Consider the following 21,839-nt stretch of genomic DNA (forward strand, 5'->3'; position numbering starts at 1 on the left):
CTGTATCATTCTATGCGCCCTTGTATGGATACTTACAATTTTGTCACTTTCATTTGTTACCAATTTTTTGTTCACAAAGCAGTAATTGAATTGGTAATGCTTCTGATGGATCACTGGAAGAGTTCTTTCACCTTCTGTGTGTTCTTCACAGAGGACTTCATTCCTATGAATTAATTAGGATGAGAGAAAAAAATGCAAACAAATCAGCCATTGCACTTAACCCTGAAATCTTGGTCTACTTAAGTAATTAATGTTATCAATGATCTGTGAAAAAAATAATAAGCACTATAAAATCATTCTTTAAAAAAAAAATCTTCTGAAGGTCAAAGCATGTCATCCTGATACAGGAAATGACAGGTGGGAGCAGATGATGTAAACATTTCGGTGTTATCATGGTGTCTTGGTAAAATTTCAGCCAAAGTGATCTTTTAAAAATTTTCAGAAATAGAATTTTTTTCAACTATATTTTAAGATATTAGCATAGCTCTATATGCATAAATGCACGATGCTATTAAAGAATTCTGTATCCCTTCAGCCGAAGGAGCAACAGCCGTTCCGGCAGCCCCATCTCTGGAAATGCCAGCCAAGCGCCCACGTTCTCTTGGCTATGAAGACAGCAGAGGTCAATATGCTATCCTAGGAGCTGCCAAAGAATAGCCCCAATCCCAGCACACAGAGCTTTGCCAGCGTGCCACACACCGTTCAAATGGCATCTGGTATAAAATATGTATTAGAAACATATTTTTTCTAAAATAGAGAAAATCTGAATTATGCAGGGAGAAAATTGACAAGTACAGTTCTACTGTGATATGTCTACACTTATGTACTATGTAATATGTCCTCTCATTTGCTTAGCCAATAAGGGTTTGCGAGGTGGGATTTGAATGTCCCTGTCTAACAGGCAGAAGCATTGAGTCCTCCGGCGATCACTTGACCCTGAGCCGATGTACTTGAATATTAATGGGATTTTCCTCATGTGGTTGCCATGGAAGCCAAAGTGGAGTTACAGTCAAGGGCAGCTTTTATTTATTTAGACTTTAAAAACAAAGTGTATTCCAAATGATTACCCAAAAAATCATGGTAACTGAAACATTTAACAGATTTCATGTAAGCTCCTACAGTCACATAACTCAAATTATCAAACAAAAATAGCTCTGTAGGTTTAAACACTTTTAATAATGAAACTATAAAGAAGAAATATGTAGAGACCCTCACATAATTTGGGAGCCATTTAGGCAAGGAAATGTTTAATATTCAGCAAAGAAGCATAAAACACTAAAAATCCTTAGATTTAGAGAAAATGCTTATTTAAGTTTTTGATATGCATCTATTTGTATGTGAGAGAACAGAGACATATTTTAATCTAAAATTAAAGCAGGTGCCCATCCTTTCTTCCAGTGTGGTGCCCTGTCTCATCTTGGCTTGGTGACCAAAGCGCAGTTCACGTCATCTCCAGTGGTGTCACACATATCTACAAACCTTTTGCCTGTAGGACAGACACACCTAGTACCATAGACACTCCCAGCTCCTCTGGGGCCCCCAGTATCCTGTGCCCCGACACAGTGCATCGTCCTCACTTGACACTTGGCTACCAAGGTGCCCCAAGATTGACTCGAGCTTCCCACCTACCCAAGCTCCTCTGTGGCCCAGCTGCTCATGCCCCCTTCTCTGCTCCTGCTCCCCTCGCCCCATGCTCTCCTCCTCTGCTCTTTCTCATTGTCCCCCTGCCCGCATCAGACCTTCTCCTCCTGGAAGATGCAGCACAGACCTGCAGTTGCTGGGGGCCTGGCAGGAGGCAGATGATGGGGAACAGGGAGAGAGAGACAAGATGTTGCCGCATGCTGGGCCTACTAACAGTGGAGCTGCTCCTGCCTCTGAGCCTGAAGGGCCAATGGGAAGTGCTTGCCAGAACCACAGGGAGCCATGGCCATGACCGAGGGCTGCCTGTAGGAGCCAGGGCTGTCACTAGCAGAACTGGTCATCGCTCACCCTCATCCTGCCAGAGAGGAAGGCAGAAATAGTTCCTCTCACCCTCCATCCCCTGATGCTGCTGACCTTGGCCAAAGCCAGTGTGAAGGTGGAAGACAATGAGTCGCCTGCCCGTGCAGCTCAGAGACCAGAGGAGAACGCAGGAAGAAGGAGCCTGGACTGGGGGAGGGAGGGCGGCTTTCTGTCTCATGGGAGCCCAGTGAGGCAGCTCTGCCTCTGAAGCCCTGGAACACTTCCGTTTGATGGCAACTTGACCTTGAGTGGTTGTAACGCCTGTTAGTGCTGTGCTGTCAGGTTATTGTTCCTTTGTATTTTCAGTTTGGATTGCACCTCCTCCTTACTATTAGTTCAAGGAAGCAAGAAAGGATCTTAACTTACTCTCTTTGTATTTCTCCTTTGGAAACAACTGGACATGCGGAGCATCTTGGTTGCATCTGTTTTGAACACTGTACCAACCCTCCACAGCATCAGGACCTGGACTGGGGTTGTTGGTAGATTTCGGGGAGTGTGGGCTGCATGCTGATTTAGGGGTGAAGATGCTGAGCATTCTAGGCTTGGCTTGTGGAGTTTCCATCAGATGCAAGGAGAAGCGGGAGCCGAAGGCTGTCCTGTGGACACTCACTGGCAGACAGGAGTGTCAGTGACCTGTAGGGACGGAGCCAGGGACCAAAATGGGATGTGAGATATGAGGGCAGGACCAGAAGTCCTGAGCAAGTGAGTCTCTTCAGGGAGACACAGGAAGGGCAGGGGAGGGATGTGGGTTCCAGGTTAAAGAGGGCACCTGCTCTGGGCCAGACCTGCACTGTCTAGTACGGTCTCCCCTGGCTACTCACACTTAAATTCACAAAAATAAAGTCAAACTAGAAATTTTTAATTCTTGTTACAGAAGCCACATTCCAAGTGGTGCAGAGTGGTGGCCAGTGCCGATTAGAGTGTTTCAACCACAGCAGAACCTTCCCCTGCTCCAGAACATCTGAGAAAATTTAGGGTCCCAGGGATGCTAAAATAAATACCCATTTGAGCAAATTTTTAATCTGTGTAGATATCAGATGTACTTACCTCCAAATCTGCACTTTGCCAGTGAATAATTTTGTGAGGAGTACCCAAACCTCAGTTTTCTGTTAGAAAATGACGATAATAAGAGCATAACCGGGTGTGATGGTGCACACCTATAATCCCTGCGCTCAGGAGGGTGAGGCAGAAGAATATGAGTTTGAGGCCAGCCTGAGCTACCCAGTGAATTCAAGACCAACATAAACTATGTAGTGAAACCCTGTCTTAAAAAACAAACAAAACCCAGACAAACCAGAGGATAACAATCTTCAGGAGGTAGAAGTGACTCGCATGACCAAGAGACACAGCAGGAGCCCTTGATTAAGTGTCAGCTCCCATCCCTTGCAACAGCAAGGCTATTAACCAGCATTGATTGAGTGCTTGTGCTGCTGGCCCTACCTGAACTTCTGCAATTCTCACAATAACTCTGCAAAAAGATAGTATCACTGTTTCCACTTTGCAGATGACAAATGGCCTCAGCAAGACTGACACGGTCACTCAAGGTCACACAGTGTAGGAGCCAAGTTCCTTTATATATGATTAAAAATGGTCACGCGATATTCTCTCATTTCCTATCTCATCTTCCCACATCAGCTGTTAAGAGCATTGCCCGAGGCTTCATTTGAGTCGTGCAGTGTGACTGGCATAGGTCTGAACCGATGCTTGCTAATTGGTCCATCAATTTTGATAAACTTTAATAAAAACATGTAAAATTTCTCCAGCGCTGACTATTGACTTTAATGTTCACTCCTCCATGGGGGTCTTGAAAACAAATCCTACTGCTTGATCTCCATCTTTAATTCCATGCACTGCTTGCGGGAGTCTCAGTGTCCAGGAGATTCTAGAAGCACCATGCTCTGGGGTGGATCGGGAAGAGGCTCGAAAATCACAAGGAGGAAATAAGAGAGATGCTGCCTGAGTTTGCACAACAGCAGCCTCAAGCAGGGGTCGAGTGTCTGCTGTGCTGTTGAAATTTCGGGTTGTTTTTCTGCAAGAGACAAAGTTCTGCCACTGCTGGGGGTGGACTTGAGGACACAATGGGTCTATTCTAAGCCTCTGACCCTTGGCCTGGCATAGGATTCCCTCAGCAAACTGAACATTGTCCAGGAAGCTCCCAGGTCACTCTGATCTCTTTTGTTTGGCAAAGCTTAGAGATCTTTCTGGTCTGGATCACACATTTTTAAAAAGAAACCAAATCTACATCCAAGAACTAATGCTAGCCGTGTTCATTCCTCTCACTTCCCCCTGTGTGCATGAATATAAACTCAAAGTGTAGAGGGGAGAAGACGCACCAGATTCAGTCCTCACTGACCAGCCTCCCCCAGAGTTGGGCTTGGGGCTCCCTACCCCTCTGCCTAACACAGATGAGCCCAGGTCTGCATACCAGGTTCTATCTGAAGATCTGAGAGAGGCCTGGGTGTTCCTGCATCAGCACCCAGATGTGCAAAAGAAGAAGAAAAATCCTCAAGAACCCGTGTTGTACTGAGATGTGGGAAATGGCTCAAATTGCTTCTGTGGCCTGAACTTGTCAGGTGACATCAGCCTGGAGAGAAACTTGGGGTTCTCCCTGTCTCCAGCTCTCATCCGGTTGCTGTGCATTTGTGCATAGAGACATTTATATTCTGTGAATCCCAGGCCAGGCTGACCTTTCCCTGGGGGACTCTGAGCACCCCTTGGTAAGAATTTCTGCTGTGACAAAGTGCTAATGCAGTGACCTTTGTGCCAGCCTTCCCTGAGTGCTAGCCAACCCTCTGGCTCATGACTGTATGACCTGGGGAGGCTGCTGCACCTCTCTGATACTGCTAGGGACTGGCTTTGTTAGCTTTCTCATCACACAACTGGCTTGTCAGAGAGGACAGGATCTTCACTGCACAGACAGGCAACTGAGGCTTCCAGAGGTACAGGGCTTCCTCCTTTGCTTGGAGATAAGGCTGCCTTGTAACATCTGTGAATGGCTCCAAGTACTTTGCAAGAAGCGTCTCCCTCCCTGGGGCTCCTGTGCATCTCTGAGAATTATAATATGGGCTCCAGCCATTGAAGACAGCATGAGGCTGGGCCCAGTGGAGCAAGGAAGGGCCATCAGATGGACAAGAATTCGCATAGACCTGTGGTCCACTCAGCTTGCTCAACTCATGGGCTCTGGAGCCTTTTGTTTCTGTGCTTCAGCTCAGGCTGTTCCCTGCTTGGCCTACACTTCCTGTTCCTTTCTGCTGTTCAGAATCTCATCAGACTTCAAGGACCAATTCTGCCCACTGTGTGGCAGGTGCTTTTAAGAAAGTGCTGGGATCAGGTGTGCTTGTGTCCCTATTTAGAAGGGGCTCAGTACATGTCCCCTAGCCTGGACAAATGAATGAATGAATGAATGAATGAAATTGATTACTTTTTGTTTCTCCAATTTCTTTTTTGGTGATTCTCAGGAAAACTCAGGGTATCTTCAGGCTCTCACTCACAGTGAGTGCCTCTTGACTCTTTGTTCTCTGTCTAGCACCAGAATCCCAAGCCATGATCTACTGTTATGGAAAAATCCCTTCCTTTGTCTTCTAACATTGGTCCTATTTTCTTCCAACCAAACTGTGCCCAAAAGAAGTCTTAGAAGAAATGTTCTGCTTTGGTTTGAATGTGTCCTCTAGAGCAATCCCCAAATCCATATGTTGTTGGTGCTTGGTGGTAACTAGGGTCGGATGAGGTTGTGAAAGTGAGGCTGCCATGGTGAGGTTAGTAGCTTTGTAACTAAAGCAAGAGAGACCACCTGGTTCACCATGTCATAACTTTCTTTGTATTCTAACAAGTAGGAAAGCCCTCACTCATTGCTGTATTCATCTCCAGAACTATGTGAAGGACAATTCTTTCCTTTGTACTCAACGTAGCTCATGGTATTCTGTTACAGCAGTAGAATAAACTAAAACAGGTGACATGGAAAGCTGGCCCAGTCATATCCAGAGGGACCAATGGAGGTAGAGACAGGCAGGTGGAATAGTGGGTCCATACAGGAAAATACTCAGGCTCTGGACACAAGCTGGGACAGTGGGGACCATGAGCTCAGACACGCACAAGTCAAAGAGCTCGTCGGCCAGGTGACCCAGCAGCCAGCATTGGCAGAGAACTGCTGTGCCCATGAACGTGGTGCTGGCTATCAGGAGCTTGGATCCTTGGCAAAGATGTGTGGCTCTCAGCTATGATTGGCTGTCCTACACTGAGCCTGTGGTTCTTAACCAACAGGAACTCTGCTGGTTCCGGGTGTGCAACAAACCCTGCTATTAAAGTGATCAACTTTCAGTTAAACTCCACAATGGCTAGGGTCATATCTCCACCTTATCCCAGGGTTTGTCCAAGTCCCACCACTCAGAACTTGCGACATGGGGCTGTGAATCTTCACTTTGAACAAGGTCTCAAAGTTTCGCTTTGGCACTGCTGAAATTTAATGATCATTGCCTTCCTTTTTTAGTTCTTTAATATAAATGTTTCATAGGATTAAGATCATTTAATTTTAATGATGATATATTATTTGGTGTCTTTGCCCAATAAGATCAAGGCAAGATTGGCTCAGACCCCTAAATCCCTCCCCCAGGTTTCTGTAACTCTGCGGGGCTCCACATTCAATTGGGTCCCCCAGCCTCGGGCTCTTACATTAGCATGCACTGTCTTTATCTCTCCCCATTTGGACTCAGATGGAAAACATGTCTCATTTTCCATAGAGCAACTTGCTGGCCGGAGCATCCGTGGGTGAAGCAGATTTCCTTGAAGATACGGAGCAGGGCGGGCAGAGGTGAGGAAGGATTGATGTCACTGCTTGTAAACAACCCCAAGTTCATGTGGGGCTCCTGGCCTCAAAATGCCCTTGTGGCCACGCCCTTCACACCCTTTACTCCAGGGAGCCTGGGCCGTATTTGTTGCTCCCCAATGCCCTCCTTCATGGATGGATTCTCTCTCCCTCTTCCCATTTTACACAATCCCCCATCAATTTCTTCCTTCCCTACAAGAGAAGGAAGGCAGGAGGGATCCTGAGATCATAAGTCAGTCACTGGCTAAAGTCCCTGGCAGGTAAGAGACCCTGGCTCCTATGATGTGCCCCATGACCGAGGACACCAAGGGTCTCTTACAAGTGCAGTGGTTAGGAGCCAGGCTTGGGGATGACACCACATGTCCACATGGTGAACGCAAAAGCACCTACTGGTGTCTCTTCATGTTCCTGCCCGTGTACCTCCACGTGGGGCTTGGGCTGGCAGAGCCCAAGTCCAGTCCTCCTTCGATCACTGATATGCTGCCTGATTCTGGCCATGAGTCATTTTCTTTTTGGGCCTCAGTTTACCTAACTCAGAAGAAGATATGTTTTGGACACTGCCTTAGCAATTTGTATAAATGTCTCAGAACACGTGGCACGAGGCGATTTATTCCTGCCATTCAAGGCCAACAGGTCTTGCTCGCTTTACAGCCATATGTAAGGCAGTTAGCTTCCCAAATGTTTTGGTTGGGAAGATGCTGGGCTGGGCCAGAGTTAGGGACCTGTAGCATTGGAATCCTGTAGCTCTGTAGGAGCTTAGGGAAGGGATGGTGCTGATGGTTTTGGTGGTCAGGCAAAGCTTCTCAGAGGAGATGGGTCTTGTGTCAGCTTAGGAAGCTGAGGTTTTGTGAAGAGTAGCGGAGCATTGGCCAGGGAAAGCATGAGAAGCCTGGCATGTTCAAAGGCTCTGGGTAGGTTCAGGCTAGATGTAGGGAATATGTGAGAATGTGGAGTGTGTGTGTGTGTGTGTGTGTGTGTGTGTGTGTGTGTCAGGGAGGGAGGCAAGCATATAAGCAGGACTTACACTGCAGAAGCACCTGGCTTCAGCCCTTCCACCTTGGACAGAGGGAGAAGGGAGGGAGAGAGAGAGAGAGAGAATAAGAACTGTGAGTGGAGAAGGGAGGCAGGGAAGAGCATGATAAAGAGTTAAAAAGGGAAGAAAAGAAAATGGGTAAAGAAGTGATGGAGTTCAAGCAAGGAAAGGGAGAAAGAGGAAGGAAAAGGAGGCAAGAGAGGATGGGGAAAAGCAAAGAAGGAGAGGAAAAAGAAGAGAAAGGATGAAGAAAGGAATTTATTTTTCACTGATAACATAATAATTATGCAGATCTATGGGGTGCAGTGTGATGACTTGATACACGTCTATGATGTGTGATAGTCAGGCCAGAGCAGTGAGCTTTTCTGCCTTCTTCAATGCTGATTATTCCTTGTGTTGGGAACTTTTGAGCTCCTATCTTCTAATAAAATATAATGATAAATCATACAGCCCACAGCCAGCCTACAGTGCCAATGTCATCTTTGTAATCCGCCCAAGAGCTTGGCTATTTCTTGCTCAGAATATGTGGGATAAATGTCTGGATTCCCCAGAACCAAAATGCCTCGGTGGGCTGACTTTTTGGTTTCAAGAGAAAGCAGCAGCCTTTCCAGGGGGCCATTCCTGCTTCCTTCCATAGGAGGCAAAGCCACTGCTCTGGTCCTCTCCTGGCAGCCTCCTGTCCTAGGTGCGTTGCCATGAGCACGGTCTCCACGCAGAACAGAACCTCTTGTGAGTTGTATGCATCACAAGCAGAGTCCAAAGTGGTGATGGCAGCAGTTGTCATGGAGATGCCTCTGTCTTCCTTGGAAGTGACCGTGACCGTGGAGATGCCATTCTCGAGGAAAAGCAACTTTCACCCCCCTCGCCCCTTCCCCCATCCCTCTCTCCCTCTCTCCCTCTCTCTCTCTTTGTCTCTCTCCACACACACATACACACACTCTCTTTCTCTCAAAAAACTTAAAAGGTATTCTCCTATCCTGATTTAACAAATCCTATCTTTAAAAAAGAAATAAGACAAGGATATCCTGTAAAATCGATATCTTTAAGAAACAGTTCCTTGGAACTTCAGCTAATGCAAAATCTCATAAAGCAGAAAGAAAAATCACTTAGCTATCAAAAAGAAGAGAAAACTATCATTGGCTTTAGGTTATAGAATCATATATCTAGAAAACAAGAAGAAACAACAGGAAAACTTTTAGAATTTATAAAAGAACTTGGTAAAGTGGTCAAATAGTCACCCTAAAAATTGCAGGGTGCTATATGGTTCAGTTTCAGCACAGAGAGACTCTTAAAAGGAAATCTTGATTTCATTCCTTGAAGGTTGATGTGGCTATTGATGTAGATGCGTATATTCTTCAAAGAGCCAGTCATACTCAGGTTTGACGCATTCTGCTGTGTACAAGGTTTCCTGGAAGTTCCCTTTTGTCTCTCCAAAGCTACCTCAGCCAATTCACTGTTGTGCCTGGGTTTGTGTGGCTCTTCCTCCCCTCCATCTGCTCTCCTGTCTACATCTTGTCCTTCACCCCGTGACCACTGCGCCCTTCCTGGCTGTGCCCAAGCCACAGTGAGGGGACAGCTGAGTTCCAGGAAACCAAGCTTGTTATTCCCTCTGTCTGATTTTCTTGTAAGTAACTACCAGACACAAGGCTAACAGATATCTTCTCTGCCCTGAAACAGAATAAACATAGAAATATCAATAATTTTCTTATACATCCATACTAACCCATTTGAAAATAAAAGCAAACAAAAACATAGCCTACCTTGGTGAGAATTGTGTGGAACAGCCATGAAGAAACTATAGAACTTGCTAGTTTTATGAAAGAGAAGATGAAGATTTGAATCAACGGAGAAATAGAACACAGTCTTGTTTGGGCAAAGAAACTATGAAAGAATGTTAGTTTTTCCTGAATTAATACACAGATCTAGAAAAAATAATTAAAATCTTAATGGAAATGTTTGGTAACTGGACAGTACAAGTCTGCATTGTATCTGGAAGAATAACAAGTTAAAAATAGCTAGGAAATGTCTGAAAGAACAAGAAAACAGGATTTCCCTTTAACATATATTAAAATGTTATAAAGCTTCGTCATCGGTATTGCATGGGACTGGCTCAAGGACCAGCCAGCCTTCAAGGCACAAAAGTGACTGCCCTAAGTAGTTATACTGTGACCGTAAAAGTGACACCCGATTAAGCAGCATTTTCAGTCAACAAGAAAGGGTTGGAATAAATGGTGTTGAAGAAACTGACTCCTTGGGAGGCAAGCATTTTAGATTTTTACTAAGTAAATTCCAGATAAAGTATAGCATTAAATGTAATAAATCCTATGACAATAGACAAAAATAGGTGTCACCTTGGAGTAATACCTGTCTAAGCTTAAGGACAACTGAAGAAAGCACTAAGGAAATTGTCAGCATAATTTCCCACACAATACATATCTATGTATTACAAAAACAGAAAAGTAAATGACACATTGGGAAACATTTGCAACAGATATGACAAAAGGTTAATCACATTAATATATAAATAACCATTACAATATCGAAAGAAAAAGACAAACATCCCAGCAGAAAAATCATCAAAGAATATTAACAAAATAAGACATTACAGATGACTATCATAGGAGAAAATGTTTACTTTTACTGTAAGCCGAAGAGATGCCAAATGAGGCACTAGGCAGACCCCACTTCAGCTTTTTTTTTTTTTTGGTACCGGGAATTGAACTTGGGTCCTTGTGCTTGCAAGGCAGGTCACTGAACCACTGAGCTAAATCCCCGACCCTGCCCCACTTCAGTTTTTAAGATAATGATGAGGATGGTAGTGGTGTTGGTGCCTTCAAGAGCTGTGTGGTCTGATTCTCTTTTAACCTCATGAGAAAGAGTCACAGTCCTCTCATGGTCTGTTTGGATCAGGGCTGAGCTCACCGGGCCCTTGGGCAAGACTACAGCTTGTAGACAGACAGACTGACGGACAGAAGGCTTGAATGGGCACCTGCCAATAGGGGTGTTCATGCATTTTGTGCACTTCTGAATCCCTAGTGCCCAGAGCAGGTCTGGCTTCCAGTGGGAGTTCAATAAGTATTGGCTAAGTGAGGAATGAATGGGGAGAGGGACTACTAGGCAGACAGCCTGAAAGGGACAAGGAGAAAGACAGGTGGTGTCCTCAGCTCGCTCCCCCACCCAGTTGGCCTTGGAGTCATCAGGGAGGGAAGGAGAGAGGGGAAGGAAAAGATGCCCTGAGCATCTTCGTCTTCTTGGAAGGCTGCTGGAGAAGGGTGGCACCTGCAGCTCTTACCATGTGCATAGTGTGCAGGCCGGCGTGGGCCCCAGGAGCCTGCACCCCTGCTCTGTGTGGCCCAATTGCCTGTATGACATTATGCAAGCCTCGCTTTAATCCTGGGAGACTGAGCTTATCGTCCTTATTTTACAGATAAAGCAATAGCTTCAGGAAGGAGGAAAATGTCCCCTAAGGTCACACATCTTTTAAGATGAAGAAGCAGAATTTGAAGCCAGGTCTATCTGATTCCCAAGCCCTTGACCTTGAAGCCATGTTCTCCAAGTATTTCTTTGCCTAAACTTCTGCCTAGAGTAGAAAGAAAAGCATCCACTTTTGCTGTGTGTGCATCTTGGGAGGAGCCTGGGCTCAGCCCTTAAATCATAGCCTGGATATGAACGTTGTACTGGGAATGGGCCATTGCGTGGTGACAGCTCCCCACCGTCCATCACGCCCCCGCACTTCCCTGACACACGGTGCTGGAGTGTAATCAGCGTGATGGTGTTCTGATCTATGAGGGGTGTTCATCATCCCAGGGCTGTACCTTGACATATTACCTTAGCTGCTGTCAGCGGGACAGCCCTGTAATGTATTTCCATCATCTATCACCGCTGCTGGTGGCTGAGGTGGCCGGCTGACGCCAGTCTGCCAGAGCCCTTTCTGTAAGTCTCCCCGAGCTCCCAGCCTCTGAAAAATTCATGTGTGAGCTTGTGGTGTCTCAAGAGAGAGGGAGGCAGAAGCAGAGGGATGGAGAAGTGAAGGGGGGATGAGAAGGCAGAGGTAGAGAGATGGAAAGAAAAGAGAAAAAGAGGAGAGCAGAGAGAATCATAGGAAGAAAAAGGGAGAGAACATAGACAAGGAGGAAGATAAAGATGGCAGGAAGGAAAGAAAGGAGAAAGAAGGATGAGGGAGGAGGGAGGAGGAGAGCAGATCTATGACCTGCACATTTGCAGTAGGATAAAAGAAATAAAGATAGGTAGAAAGAAATTGTCAATTTTGAGAAAACTGGAGCTACAGGTCAGAATCAGAGTTACCAAGATTACAGTGTCCTTCCACTCCTAGGTCTGCTTCCCTTCCAGAATCCTCACTCCTGAATCCCTAGAAGTCTTAAAGATAACTCTTAAGTCTGTGTTTTTCTTCCAGTTCTATAAACCTATAAATTTCATAGACTTCCAGCTTCAAAGAAACAGCTATTACTATTTAATTAGGTACCCTATCTCTAAACTTCAAATTTTAACCTAGTTGATAAAAGTCAGTTTTGACTTTAGCCCACTACCGGCTAACTTGACAGACACTAGGCAAATGGTAAATAACTCCTGGCGTCTCTTTGCTTAGTTTATCTCAGCGGTATCATCTTGTAAAAGTGCAGTATGCCATTACAATCCAAATACTGACATCGACATGGGTACAGAACTTGTCCAGGAGTAAAGTCCACTCATTCACTCCCTGAAACCACGAATCTGCTCTCCACTTAGGTAATTTTGGGAGGCATCTATACTCCCCACTATACCACCAATACCACACCACCTAGGTAACTTTATCATTTCAAGAATGTCACATAAATAGAATCACACAGTATGCCACCTTGGTGATTGCCTTTTTCACTCAGCATAATTCTCTGGCAGTGCAGTGAAGTTGTTTTGTACATCAACAGTTTTTCCCTTCTTATTGCTGAGTCATAGTCCGTGGTGCCAGTATACCTACCATAGTTTGTGTTTTTTTGGTTTGCTTTGGTACCGGGGATCGAACTCAGGACCTTGCACTTGCAAGGCAGGTGGCGGCACCACTGAGCTAAATCCCCAGCCCAGCCCATACCATAGTTTGTTTAACCAGTCGCCACTGAAGGACATCTGTGCTGCTTCTAGCTTTTGGTTAATAGAAATAAAGCACTATAAACATTCCTGCACAGGTTTTTGTGTGAAAATAAGTTTCCATGCTTCTGGGATAAATGCCCAGGAGAACAATTGCTGCATCATATGGTTTCATCTTGAGGAAACCTACTGAGTTCCACAGTGGCTGTACCACTTAGCATTCTCATCAGCAGTACATGAACGATGCAGTTTCTCTGTGTGCTTATTAGTGTTTGGTGTTGCCAATATTTTTTATTTTAGCCATTCTGATAGGTGCATAGTGATCACTCATTGTAGCTTTAATTTGCATTTCTCTGATGGTTAGCGATGTCAAATATCTTTTCATGTGTTCAGTTGCCATATGTATATCTTACTTGGCGACATATCTCTTCGTGTCTTTTTCTCATTTTTCAATAGAATTTTTCATCATTGAGAGTTCTTTAAATATTCTAGATGCTGCTCATCCTTTTTTGAATGTGAAATTTGCAAATATTTTCTTCCACTATACACCTTATCTTCTTTATTCGTTTAACAGGGTGTTTTACAGGACATTTTTAAATTGTGGTGAAGCTCAACTTAACAGTTTTCCATTTAGGGATTTTGTTTTAAGTGTGAAGTATAAAAGCTCTATGCTTAGACTTAGATCCTAAAGAATTTCTCCTGTTTCTTTTTAACAGTATTAGTTTTTCATTTTCTCTTTTGAATTCTTTATATATAAGTAATGAGACTTAGGCCAAAGCTTATTGGGAGAGGCAGATGGTTTCTCCAATTGCTATAACTCTGTAGAAAAGACCATTTTTATTCTGTCCCATTGTCTTTGTACCTTTGTAAAAACGTGCTGGCATATTTTTGTGGGTCTGTTCCTAAGTCTTCTGCTCTGTCCTTTTGATCTGTATGTCCACCCCTGTGCCATTACTACACAGTCCTGATTTGAGTCGTTTTCCCTTGGTAGGTAAGGTGAAATTGTCTCTACATGATTTCAGGAGTTTTTTCTTTACCTTTACTTTCTAAAAGTCTTGGCCTGAGCATCATTGGGTTCATTTTTATTTGGTAAATTTCAGCCATTATTGCTTTAATATTCTTTCCACCCCTTCTGGGACCCAAAGGATGAAAGGTTGTCTTTTGTTACATTTCCTCAGATCTATGAAGCTGTGTTCATTTTGTAAAGTATATTTTCACTTTGCTTCTCAGATTGGGAAGTTGCTATAATTCTGCCTTCCAGTTCACTGTTTCCTCTACTCTTTCCATTCTACTAATGAGCCCACACATTGGGGTTTTTATTGTGATTGTTGAATTTTTTACTTCTAAGATTTCCATTTCTTTCCTTTTTATATCTTTTATTTCTTTGCTCTGGCTTTTTCTACTTTCTCTTTTGTTTCCATAATTGCTATTGAAGCATTTTTTATCATGGTTACTTTAAAATCTTTGTTATTTCCATATCTCTATTTTTCAATGTTGGCATTTTTTGTCTTTTGAAAAATTCAGTTTGAGGGTTTTCTTCTTGGCATAATGTATTTTTTTAAAATTAAGACCTAGATATTGTTACATCACATTAGGAGGCTCTGATATTTTTTAAGTATGTGTTTGAGTACATGATGATAACATTCCTTATGTGGAGTTGGCACATGTGCATAACACATCTTAATACCCTTTTTTAATCCCTTTCCACCCTCCATCCATGGTCTCCTTCTCCTTTGAGAAAGATCTGTTTTCCTACTTCCTGTTACCAATCTCTTATTTTTTGCTCTTTATAGTTTGGGCTTCTCATATAGGAGAAATCATTCGATATTTAAGCTTGTGAATCTGGATCGCTTCTCAGCCTTTTGGCTAAGATCAAGTGTAGCTTGTGTGTCTGGTTTATTTTACTTAACATTATGGTCGCAAGGTGCATTTATTTTCCTCCCTTTTATCTTTCTTCATGGTGATCTTTTAAGCCCTCAGGTCTAGCTGGCTCATCTTGGATGCCAGGCGGCAGGAGGGCTGGACAATGCTGCCTTGGTGTGAGGTTGAGGAAGAGACCCAGTTCTCCACTCACCCCCTGACATGTGAGAGGGAGACTCCTGCTCCTGCTGGGTGGGGACAGGAATCCCAGGAGTCCTCTCTGATACTGTATGTGGTCACCTCATACCGAGAAGCAATGGTAAAGTTCCTGACTCCACTCGGCCCCTTGGAACACACTCCTGCGGGAAGAGGAAGTGGGGACCCCACTGCTGCTCAGCAGGATGGAAATGCAGATTCCCTTTTCACTCCTGCTGGCATGGGTGAGAGTGGGAGCTGCAGCGTTGTCCTTGGGAGGTCTGGCTGTTGTAAATCAGGTCAAATGCTCCTGTCTTACTAGACTTCCTTTTAAAATTGTTCTTTGGCTAAAGATAACATGCTTTACTTGGTTCTTTCTTTTCTTTCTTTTTCCTTCCTTCCTTTTCTCTCCTTCTTTCTTTCTTTCTTTCTTTCTTTCTTTCTTTCTTTCTTTCTTTCTTTCTTTCTTTCTTTCTTTCTTTCTTTCTTTCTTTCTTTCTTTCTTTCTTTTTCCTTCCTTCCTTTTCTCTCCTTCCTTCGTTCCTTCTTTTGTTGTTGTAAATCAGGTCAAATGCTCCTGTCTTACTAGACTTCCTTTTAAAATTGTTCTTTGGCTAAAGATAACATGCTTTACTTGGTTCTTTCTTTTCTTTCTTTTTCCTTCCTTCCTTTTCTCTCCTTCCTTCGTTCCTTCCTTCCTTTTCTCTCCTTCCTTCGTTCCTTCCTTCGTTCCTGTCTTTCTTTCTTTCTTTCTTTCTTTCTTTCTTTCTTTCTTTCTTTCTTTCCTTCCTTCCTTCCTTCTTTCTTTCTTTCTTTCTTTCTTTCTTTCTTTCTTTCTTTCTTTCTTTCTTTCTTTCTTTCTTTCTTTCCTCTTTATTTCCCCCTGTTCCTGTGGGAGCCTCTTCAGCCCTAGTCTGGGATGCACAGAGCACAAAGAAAACCCAAGAAACCCATCAATGTGCAGTTCCTTTTGTCCTACAGGCCCAGCCATGCCTGCCTTCTATCCACCCTGCAGTTTGGCTGTGTTTATTTTATGTATAATGCACAGGGATTTGGATTGTGCTTAGCAGGAGCAACCACGAGTGTATATCTACCGCTTCTCTCTGGAATCAGAAGTAGACATGGCCTTCACTTTTAAGTGACTGAGCCCTTAAAAAACATTTTAAGTGGAAACCCCACATTTTAAGCAGAAAAAAAATGCTCCAAATGTAGTGAGGGTGGGGACCTCAGCCACACCCTCTATCCCCAAGAATTCTTAATGCACCTCCCAGAGGTCCTGGGATCCCACAGAGGACATGCCTGGAAACCAAAGTACTAAATGACCCTATCCCCCCATAGTTGGGGGCACACCAGGGGCAGACTTGATATCCTGGATGTGTGGGTAGATTTGGGGTGAGTGGAGCTGTCTGGCTCCCACCCAATGAGCCCCTTATGGTTCAAAGTCCTCGCCTGTCTTTAAGCAGCCCAGGTTGGCTTCCTCCTCTGTCTTGCTCATGCCCAGACTCCCTTACTGCTGCTTCCAGCAGCTGCCTCTCAGAGGAGCACCTTTTCTTCAAATCCCTACCCTGACATCTGTCCAGGGGGAAACAGACCAAGATGCTCACAGCTTTTTAATCCATGTAACCAGTGCTATGCAGAAGGATGGTGGGGAGGGGACTTGGAATGACAAATGACACCATCCTCTGAGTGAAGTCTTGTCACCATTTCTGATGTGACTGGGTTGCTGTCCCCGCCTGCAGTGCCCTGTGGCCCCAGCCCTGGTGTACAGGACCCTGTCCTCTGACCTTGTTGGGGGCATGGTGCTCAATGGGACTCCATGTTTGTATCTGTTTGGAGTTGCTCTGAAGCCACCTTTTTACAAGCTGTAGTTGCAAGGGTTTTCCAGGCTGTGGACTGCTTCTTTGTCTTGGGCCTCGGCCTCTGACTCCCTGATAGAGTTGGTTCTGTGGCTGCCTGATGACCTGGAGGCACTCAGAGATCCCCTGCAGCCAGGGGAGCTGCCCTGCTCTGTGGTGTCACAGGGCTGTCAGGAATAAGTGGCTGCCTGGGGTGAGGGACCCCTCCCTTGCCTGGCCTGAGAATTGTCAAGGCCTGCAGAACTCACATCTCATGTCAGCTGGTGGGGGTCACTGCTTGTCCTGAAGGTGGACAGCAGATAGGAGCCGACACTTCGGAGGTTTCCTCTCCGCTCTGAATCCTTAACAGTGGCTCTTGCAGTTGAGTCCCAGGCTTGAGGACAAGCTGTCCTCAGGAAGTGACGTCAGAGGACCTTCAAGTTCTGTCAAGAAAAAGCAAATGTAGACTGTAGTGAGGACAGACATCATCCAAAGGGATTCTTCCAGGAAGAGTAAAGGAGCTCTGGTCATAGAGTAAATGCTCTGGACAGGAAATCTGCAAGTGTCACTAGGGTCAGGAAGAAAATAGCCTTTCTTTTACCAAGGAAGAATAAACCACACCAGAAAGAGTGGGACATGGGAATGTCCAGGACGGAGGGTAGCTGGTTGTAGACCTGAGGAGTGTGAATGGAATGAGGGCATGAGAAGAGAGGGGGTGTCTTTAACAGTAGGCATCCCAGAGCACAGGTGAAATTCAACCTGGTCTGTCCCATCCTGGTGAGTTTTTTTTTTCTTTTGAGACAGGATCTCGTTATGTAATTCAGGCTAGCCTTGAACTCACTATGTAGCCCAAATTGGCCTCAAATTGGCAATGATCCTCCTGCCTCAGCCTCCCAAGTGCTGGGATCACAGGTGTGTACCACCACACCTAGCACTATCTCATTCTGGGATTTGAGGTGCACTCTGCAGGACGTGTAGACTTTGCCCAGTGTCTCTGCAAAGACAGGTTCCAGTGGGAAATGCCTTGGCAGGCAGAGGCTCCCCCTGCACCCTGGGTGGGGGGGGCATGGGCTCAGTGGGGCAGCTTCCCAGGCAGGTGGCTTGGGGCTGCCAGTCTGCCAGGCAGGCGGGTGGCACTGCTCCCAGCTCCGCTTCCCTCCTCCCTCTCAGCTCCCAGCCACCCCCTCTCCGCCTGCCACACAGCTGTTTTGCCAACATCGCAGCCTGATTATCTTTCAAGTGGCTTCTTGGAGCAGCTGTTCCCGCTCCTTCCTGCTCAGAAAACAAACAGCCTCTGTGTTGTCTTTTGCTCTCGGGAGGAGCAGCCCTCTGCTGCCGCCACTGTGCCTCCTTGAGAGACTGGGGACGTCTGGGGACTCTCTGGGGGTTGCTCCTCACCAGGAATCTGGCTCTGGATGGATGGCAGGAGCTGCTGGGGTCCTTTGAGGTACTTTGGGTAGGAGGTGCCTTGGCCCGTTTTTAACAGAATCCAATTTAGACTTCGGGAAAGCCTCTGTGTATTATTTAACCTCTTGAAATACATCACCGTCTCATCACCTTTGATTGTGAAAGATCCCTAGAAGTTCATCCCCTGGCTGAAAAATCCCATTTGGTTTGCATAGCCCCATGGAGAAGATCCTGCTGGGCCAGCTGGCTGAGGTTTGGGTTATGAAAGTAGGAGGGTTTCAGTTTCTGTCTTATGAATATGAAAGTCACATCTGAAGTTGAATGTGTCTTTTAAGCACTTCTGTTTCGTTCCTCCCCCCAAGTGAGAACCAGAGTGCCCGGTGGTCCCAGCCACAACTTGGGGGGCTGGCAGGAAGTTCTGTGCCCTCTTGCCAGAGAGCAGCTGCCTTTCTGAGCTCTGTGTGTGAAAACTAGCACCCTGAGCACTGCAGTGTTGGAGGCCAGCTGATGGCGTGGGTGATGTGACTGGCAGCGGCCTGTGAACTGCACTGCACAGTGGAAACAGGCTGAGGAAAGAGACGTCCAAGAGTGGGGTCTCTCTGGAGAGGGCCATCTGAGGCTGCTGACCAGGTGTGGGAAGGCAGGAACTGGGGGCCAAGCTGGTGTGTGCAGAGACACGCTGACCTCCCAGCATGCCGCTGTCCTCGGCTGGAGGACCCTGGTAGCTGGCACCACATGGGACAGTCACCTGTGAAATGTGTTTGGGGTCTGTCCCCAGATTCTCCATTGACCTGGAATGATACCTTTGCTTGTCATCTCCCTGGAATCCCTAGCCGCTCTCTGCCTTTGTCATCAGTGCCCTCTGTCCCTCTGGGTCCTGCCTTGCTCACCCAGGCTGGCCCTGGCCTTGCCCTACAGGTTGTGTGTTGCTGGGTCCCATGCCACACTCCTGGGCATACTCCCGTACTCCCCCAGCACCAGTCCTGCTGCCCTTCTCTCTCACCTGAGACTGTGCCCTCCTCGTGGCTCCTCCTTCAGCTCCTCAGCTGGGTTCTCTCCCAGCCCCATCTGCAGGTGCATACTTGTCCCAGTGATGTGGTCTCGGACCCCTCCTTAGACCCGAGGCCCAGACAGTGCCCAAATACCCTGGGTGATCGCTCATCACACCGACTCCTGAGCCCCAACCTAGTGGCCCATGTGCGAGCCCTGACACTTGCACACCTGGTGGGCACCCTTGGGGTCCCAGGCCCTGCACAGCTGCACTGGCAACTGCACACACAGCACTGTATGGAGTCTTACATGCTGCCAACTCCCTCTCTCATCTCTCCAGCTCGGGGTCCCTCAGAGCTCCAGGCTTGCGTCTCTGAATCTGTGGCCTCTGTGACACCAACTGAGCATCTGAACTCAGCACATTCAGAAGTAAAGTCTTGGTCCCCCCAACCATCTCCCTTCCATCCAGGCAAGAAGCACCACCCCTGTACTCCCCCAGCCCTCCCTCTGCCAGACCTGAGTCTGAAACGTGGGTGACCCACTTCTGATGTGTTGACCTTGCTCCCTCTGCTGCCACTGCTTCTCTGCTCCAAGCCGTCACTGGAGCTTCCATGGGGACAACCCTGGTAGGTGCCCTAATGGCCTCCCCACCCTGTATGTTCTGTTCCACTACTTCTCGCCTTAGCACTTCTCCCCACACCTGCAAAGAATGCAAGCGTGGCAGGCCTGGGACACGTGGCATCTACCTGCCTGTCCCTTCTGCATTTGTCACACTGGGCTTTGTTCCCACCGAACTTCCCAGTCCTTGAATAGGGCAGATGCACTCCTGCCTCAGGGCTTCTGTGCACACTGTTCCCTCAGTCTGTGAGGGTCTCTGGCTTCTTGATACAAAGAATAAGTTCTCAGCTTTCTTGATTTATTTGCTGTTATTGTTCTTGGCTGTGGCAAACTGCTCCTTTTTTCATGTTTCTTCCCAGAAGCTCATAGTTTGTAATTGTACACATCTTAATGTTTATCTTGTATGTCTCTTTCACAAGACAGTGTGTTCCATGCGGGCAGGGACTGCATCTCATTTGTCCTTACTTGATGTTTGTTGATGAATGGAGTGGATTTTATTTCATCCCACGGGCTGATGTCTGCGGCAGCCCTGTTATTCTGCTGTGCTCTGAGGGTTCCCTCGTTTGAGTCTGCTTACTTTGTTCAGTTTTGAGTCCTGGGCTACTCTGTCCTCGCCTGTTCTGACCTGGACTGTTCTGCTCCATCCCGTTCTCTTCTTTTCCACCCTGTTCAGTCTGTGCCATCCTCTTCTGTTCTTTTCTATTCAGCTCCATTCCATTCTGGTTTTTCTCTCTAGCTGTACCTTTATGCCCTTACTTTGTTTCCCTTACATTCTGTCCGGTTTCACTTGACGTACTCTATTCTGAGGGATTCGTCTCCTCCTGCCTGGTTTCCCCACACCCTCAAGCGCCTCCCGCAGGACTGTGAGCCCCCTGCTCCTAGACCAGGTGTGCTTGTCCCCAGGCTCCCCCTGCTGGTCCTCAGCGCGGCGGGGCCGGTGTCAGGAATCAGGTCCCGGCCCTACCTTGGGAAGGAACCAGAGTTGGTCTTGCTTGTGAATCAGTTCTCGCGAGAGCGGGCTATCATAAAGCGAGGCCTTCAGAGCAGATGACCTTTTCCATGCAGATGCCTCCCTCTCTGTCTCTGCCATCTGTGATGTAGCTCGAGGAACTTCACTGGAGGTAAAAAATGGGGCCAGAGATCTTGGACTTGGCGGATCTTTGGCTGGAACTCAGGAGACTGTAAGAGAAGGAAATGTCGTGCTGGGCCGGAGAGGAACCCTATGGCGGGGGAGAGGGAGAGGAAGGGGCGATTGCTGCTGGGGTTTCAGCTGCCCTGAGATGGGGTTGGTTAGAAAGGGAGGCAGCGCATGTGAGAAACAGGATGGTCCTGAGTGTTGGGGGTCCCCGCAGCCTCAGCCTGGAGCTGCGAGGGTGCAGAGTAACGGGATACAAGAGATGCAGCAGCCGGGTCACTGCCCTTCTAGTCTGCTGCTGACTCGGCCCTCTGGTGCCTGCAGAGCAGGGGCCCCCAAGGTCTGGAAATGACTGTCGAGCTCCCGCCCAGCCTGCTTGACGTCAGGACAACAGAGAGACCACATGGCCCAGCGGAAATAGAATCCTGGCACAAGCTGCTTAGCCTTCCTGAGCCTCAGTTTCCACATCTGAAAAACAGGATGCTGACACTTAACGAGTTTTGTGAGAATAAATGGCTTAGAGTCCTGGGCAGAGGACCAGACAAGCATTCAGTCCAGCCCCTCACAACATAATGTGCTCAGGCAACACTCACCCTCTCCCACCTGCAGCCTCTTCAGTCCACCCTGATCTTACCAGGTCAGCTCTGAGCCTCAGTTTCCTGACTGTGCAGTGGGGGTAGTGTGAAACAAGCATTCGGAATTAGAGAGGTGCTGTAGAACTGTGGTTGTTTTGAGACTGAAGTGATTAGCTACATAGTAAATGCTTATTGATTGAATGATTGATTGTAGCTCACTTATACCCACCATAATAATACTTCCTGCAGGGCTAGGTATGTAGCAGCTGGCTTGAAACCACTGTAA

At 46.6% G+C, this 21,839-nt stretch overlaps 1 protein-coding gene across 5 annotated transcripts in view; it reads left to right on the top strand.

Annotated features, from left to right (window-relative positions):
- The window catches only part of LOC117283381, a 130,522-nt gene that overhangs the window by 42,829 nt on the left and 65,854 nt on the right, over positions 1–21,839 (top strand). Inside the window, exon 1 of one of the 5 annotated variants that reach the window (XR_004514360.1) lies at positions 6,737–6,808. The exons of 3 other annotated variants lie outside the window; for them this stretch is intronic. Coding sequence is in view for 1 of the 2 variants with exons in the window: in XM_033756241.1 (XP_033612132.1) it covers positions 19,837–19,851 (15 nt within the window). In the remaining variant the exon portion in view is untranslated. Of the gene's footprint in view, positions 1–6,736; positions 6,809–19,823; positions 19,852–21,839 lie in introns of those variants that run through there. One more of the 5 variants, XM_033756241.1, reaches the window with a different exon arrangement.

Source organism: Fukomys damarensis, unplaced genomic scaffold (genome assembly GCF_012274545.1).
Source record: "Fukomys damarensis isolate Sample0158 unplaced genomic scaffold, DMR_v1.0_HiC HiC_scaffold_25, whole genome shotgun sequence".
NCBI lineage: Eukaryota > Metazoa > Chordata > Mammalia > Rodentia > Bathyergidae > Fukomys > Fukomys damarensis.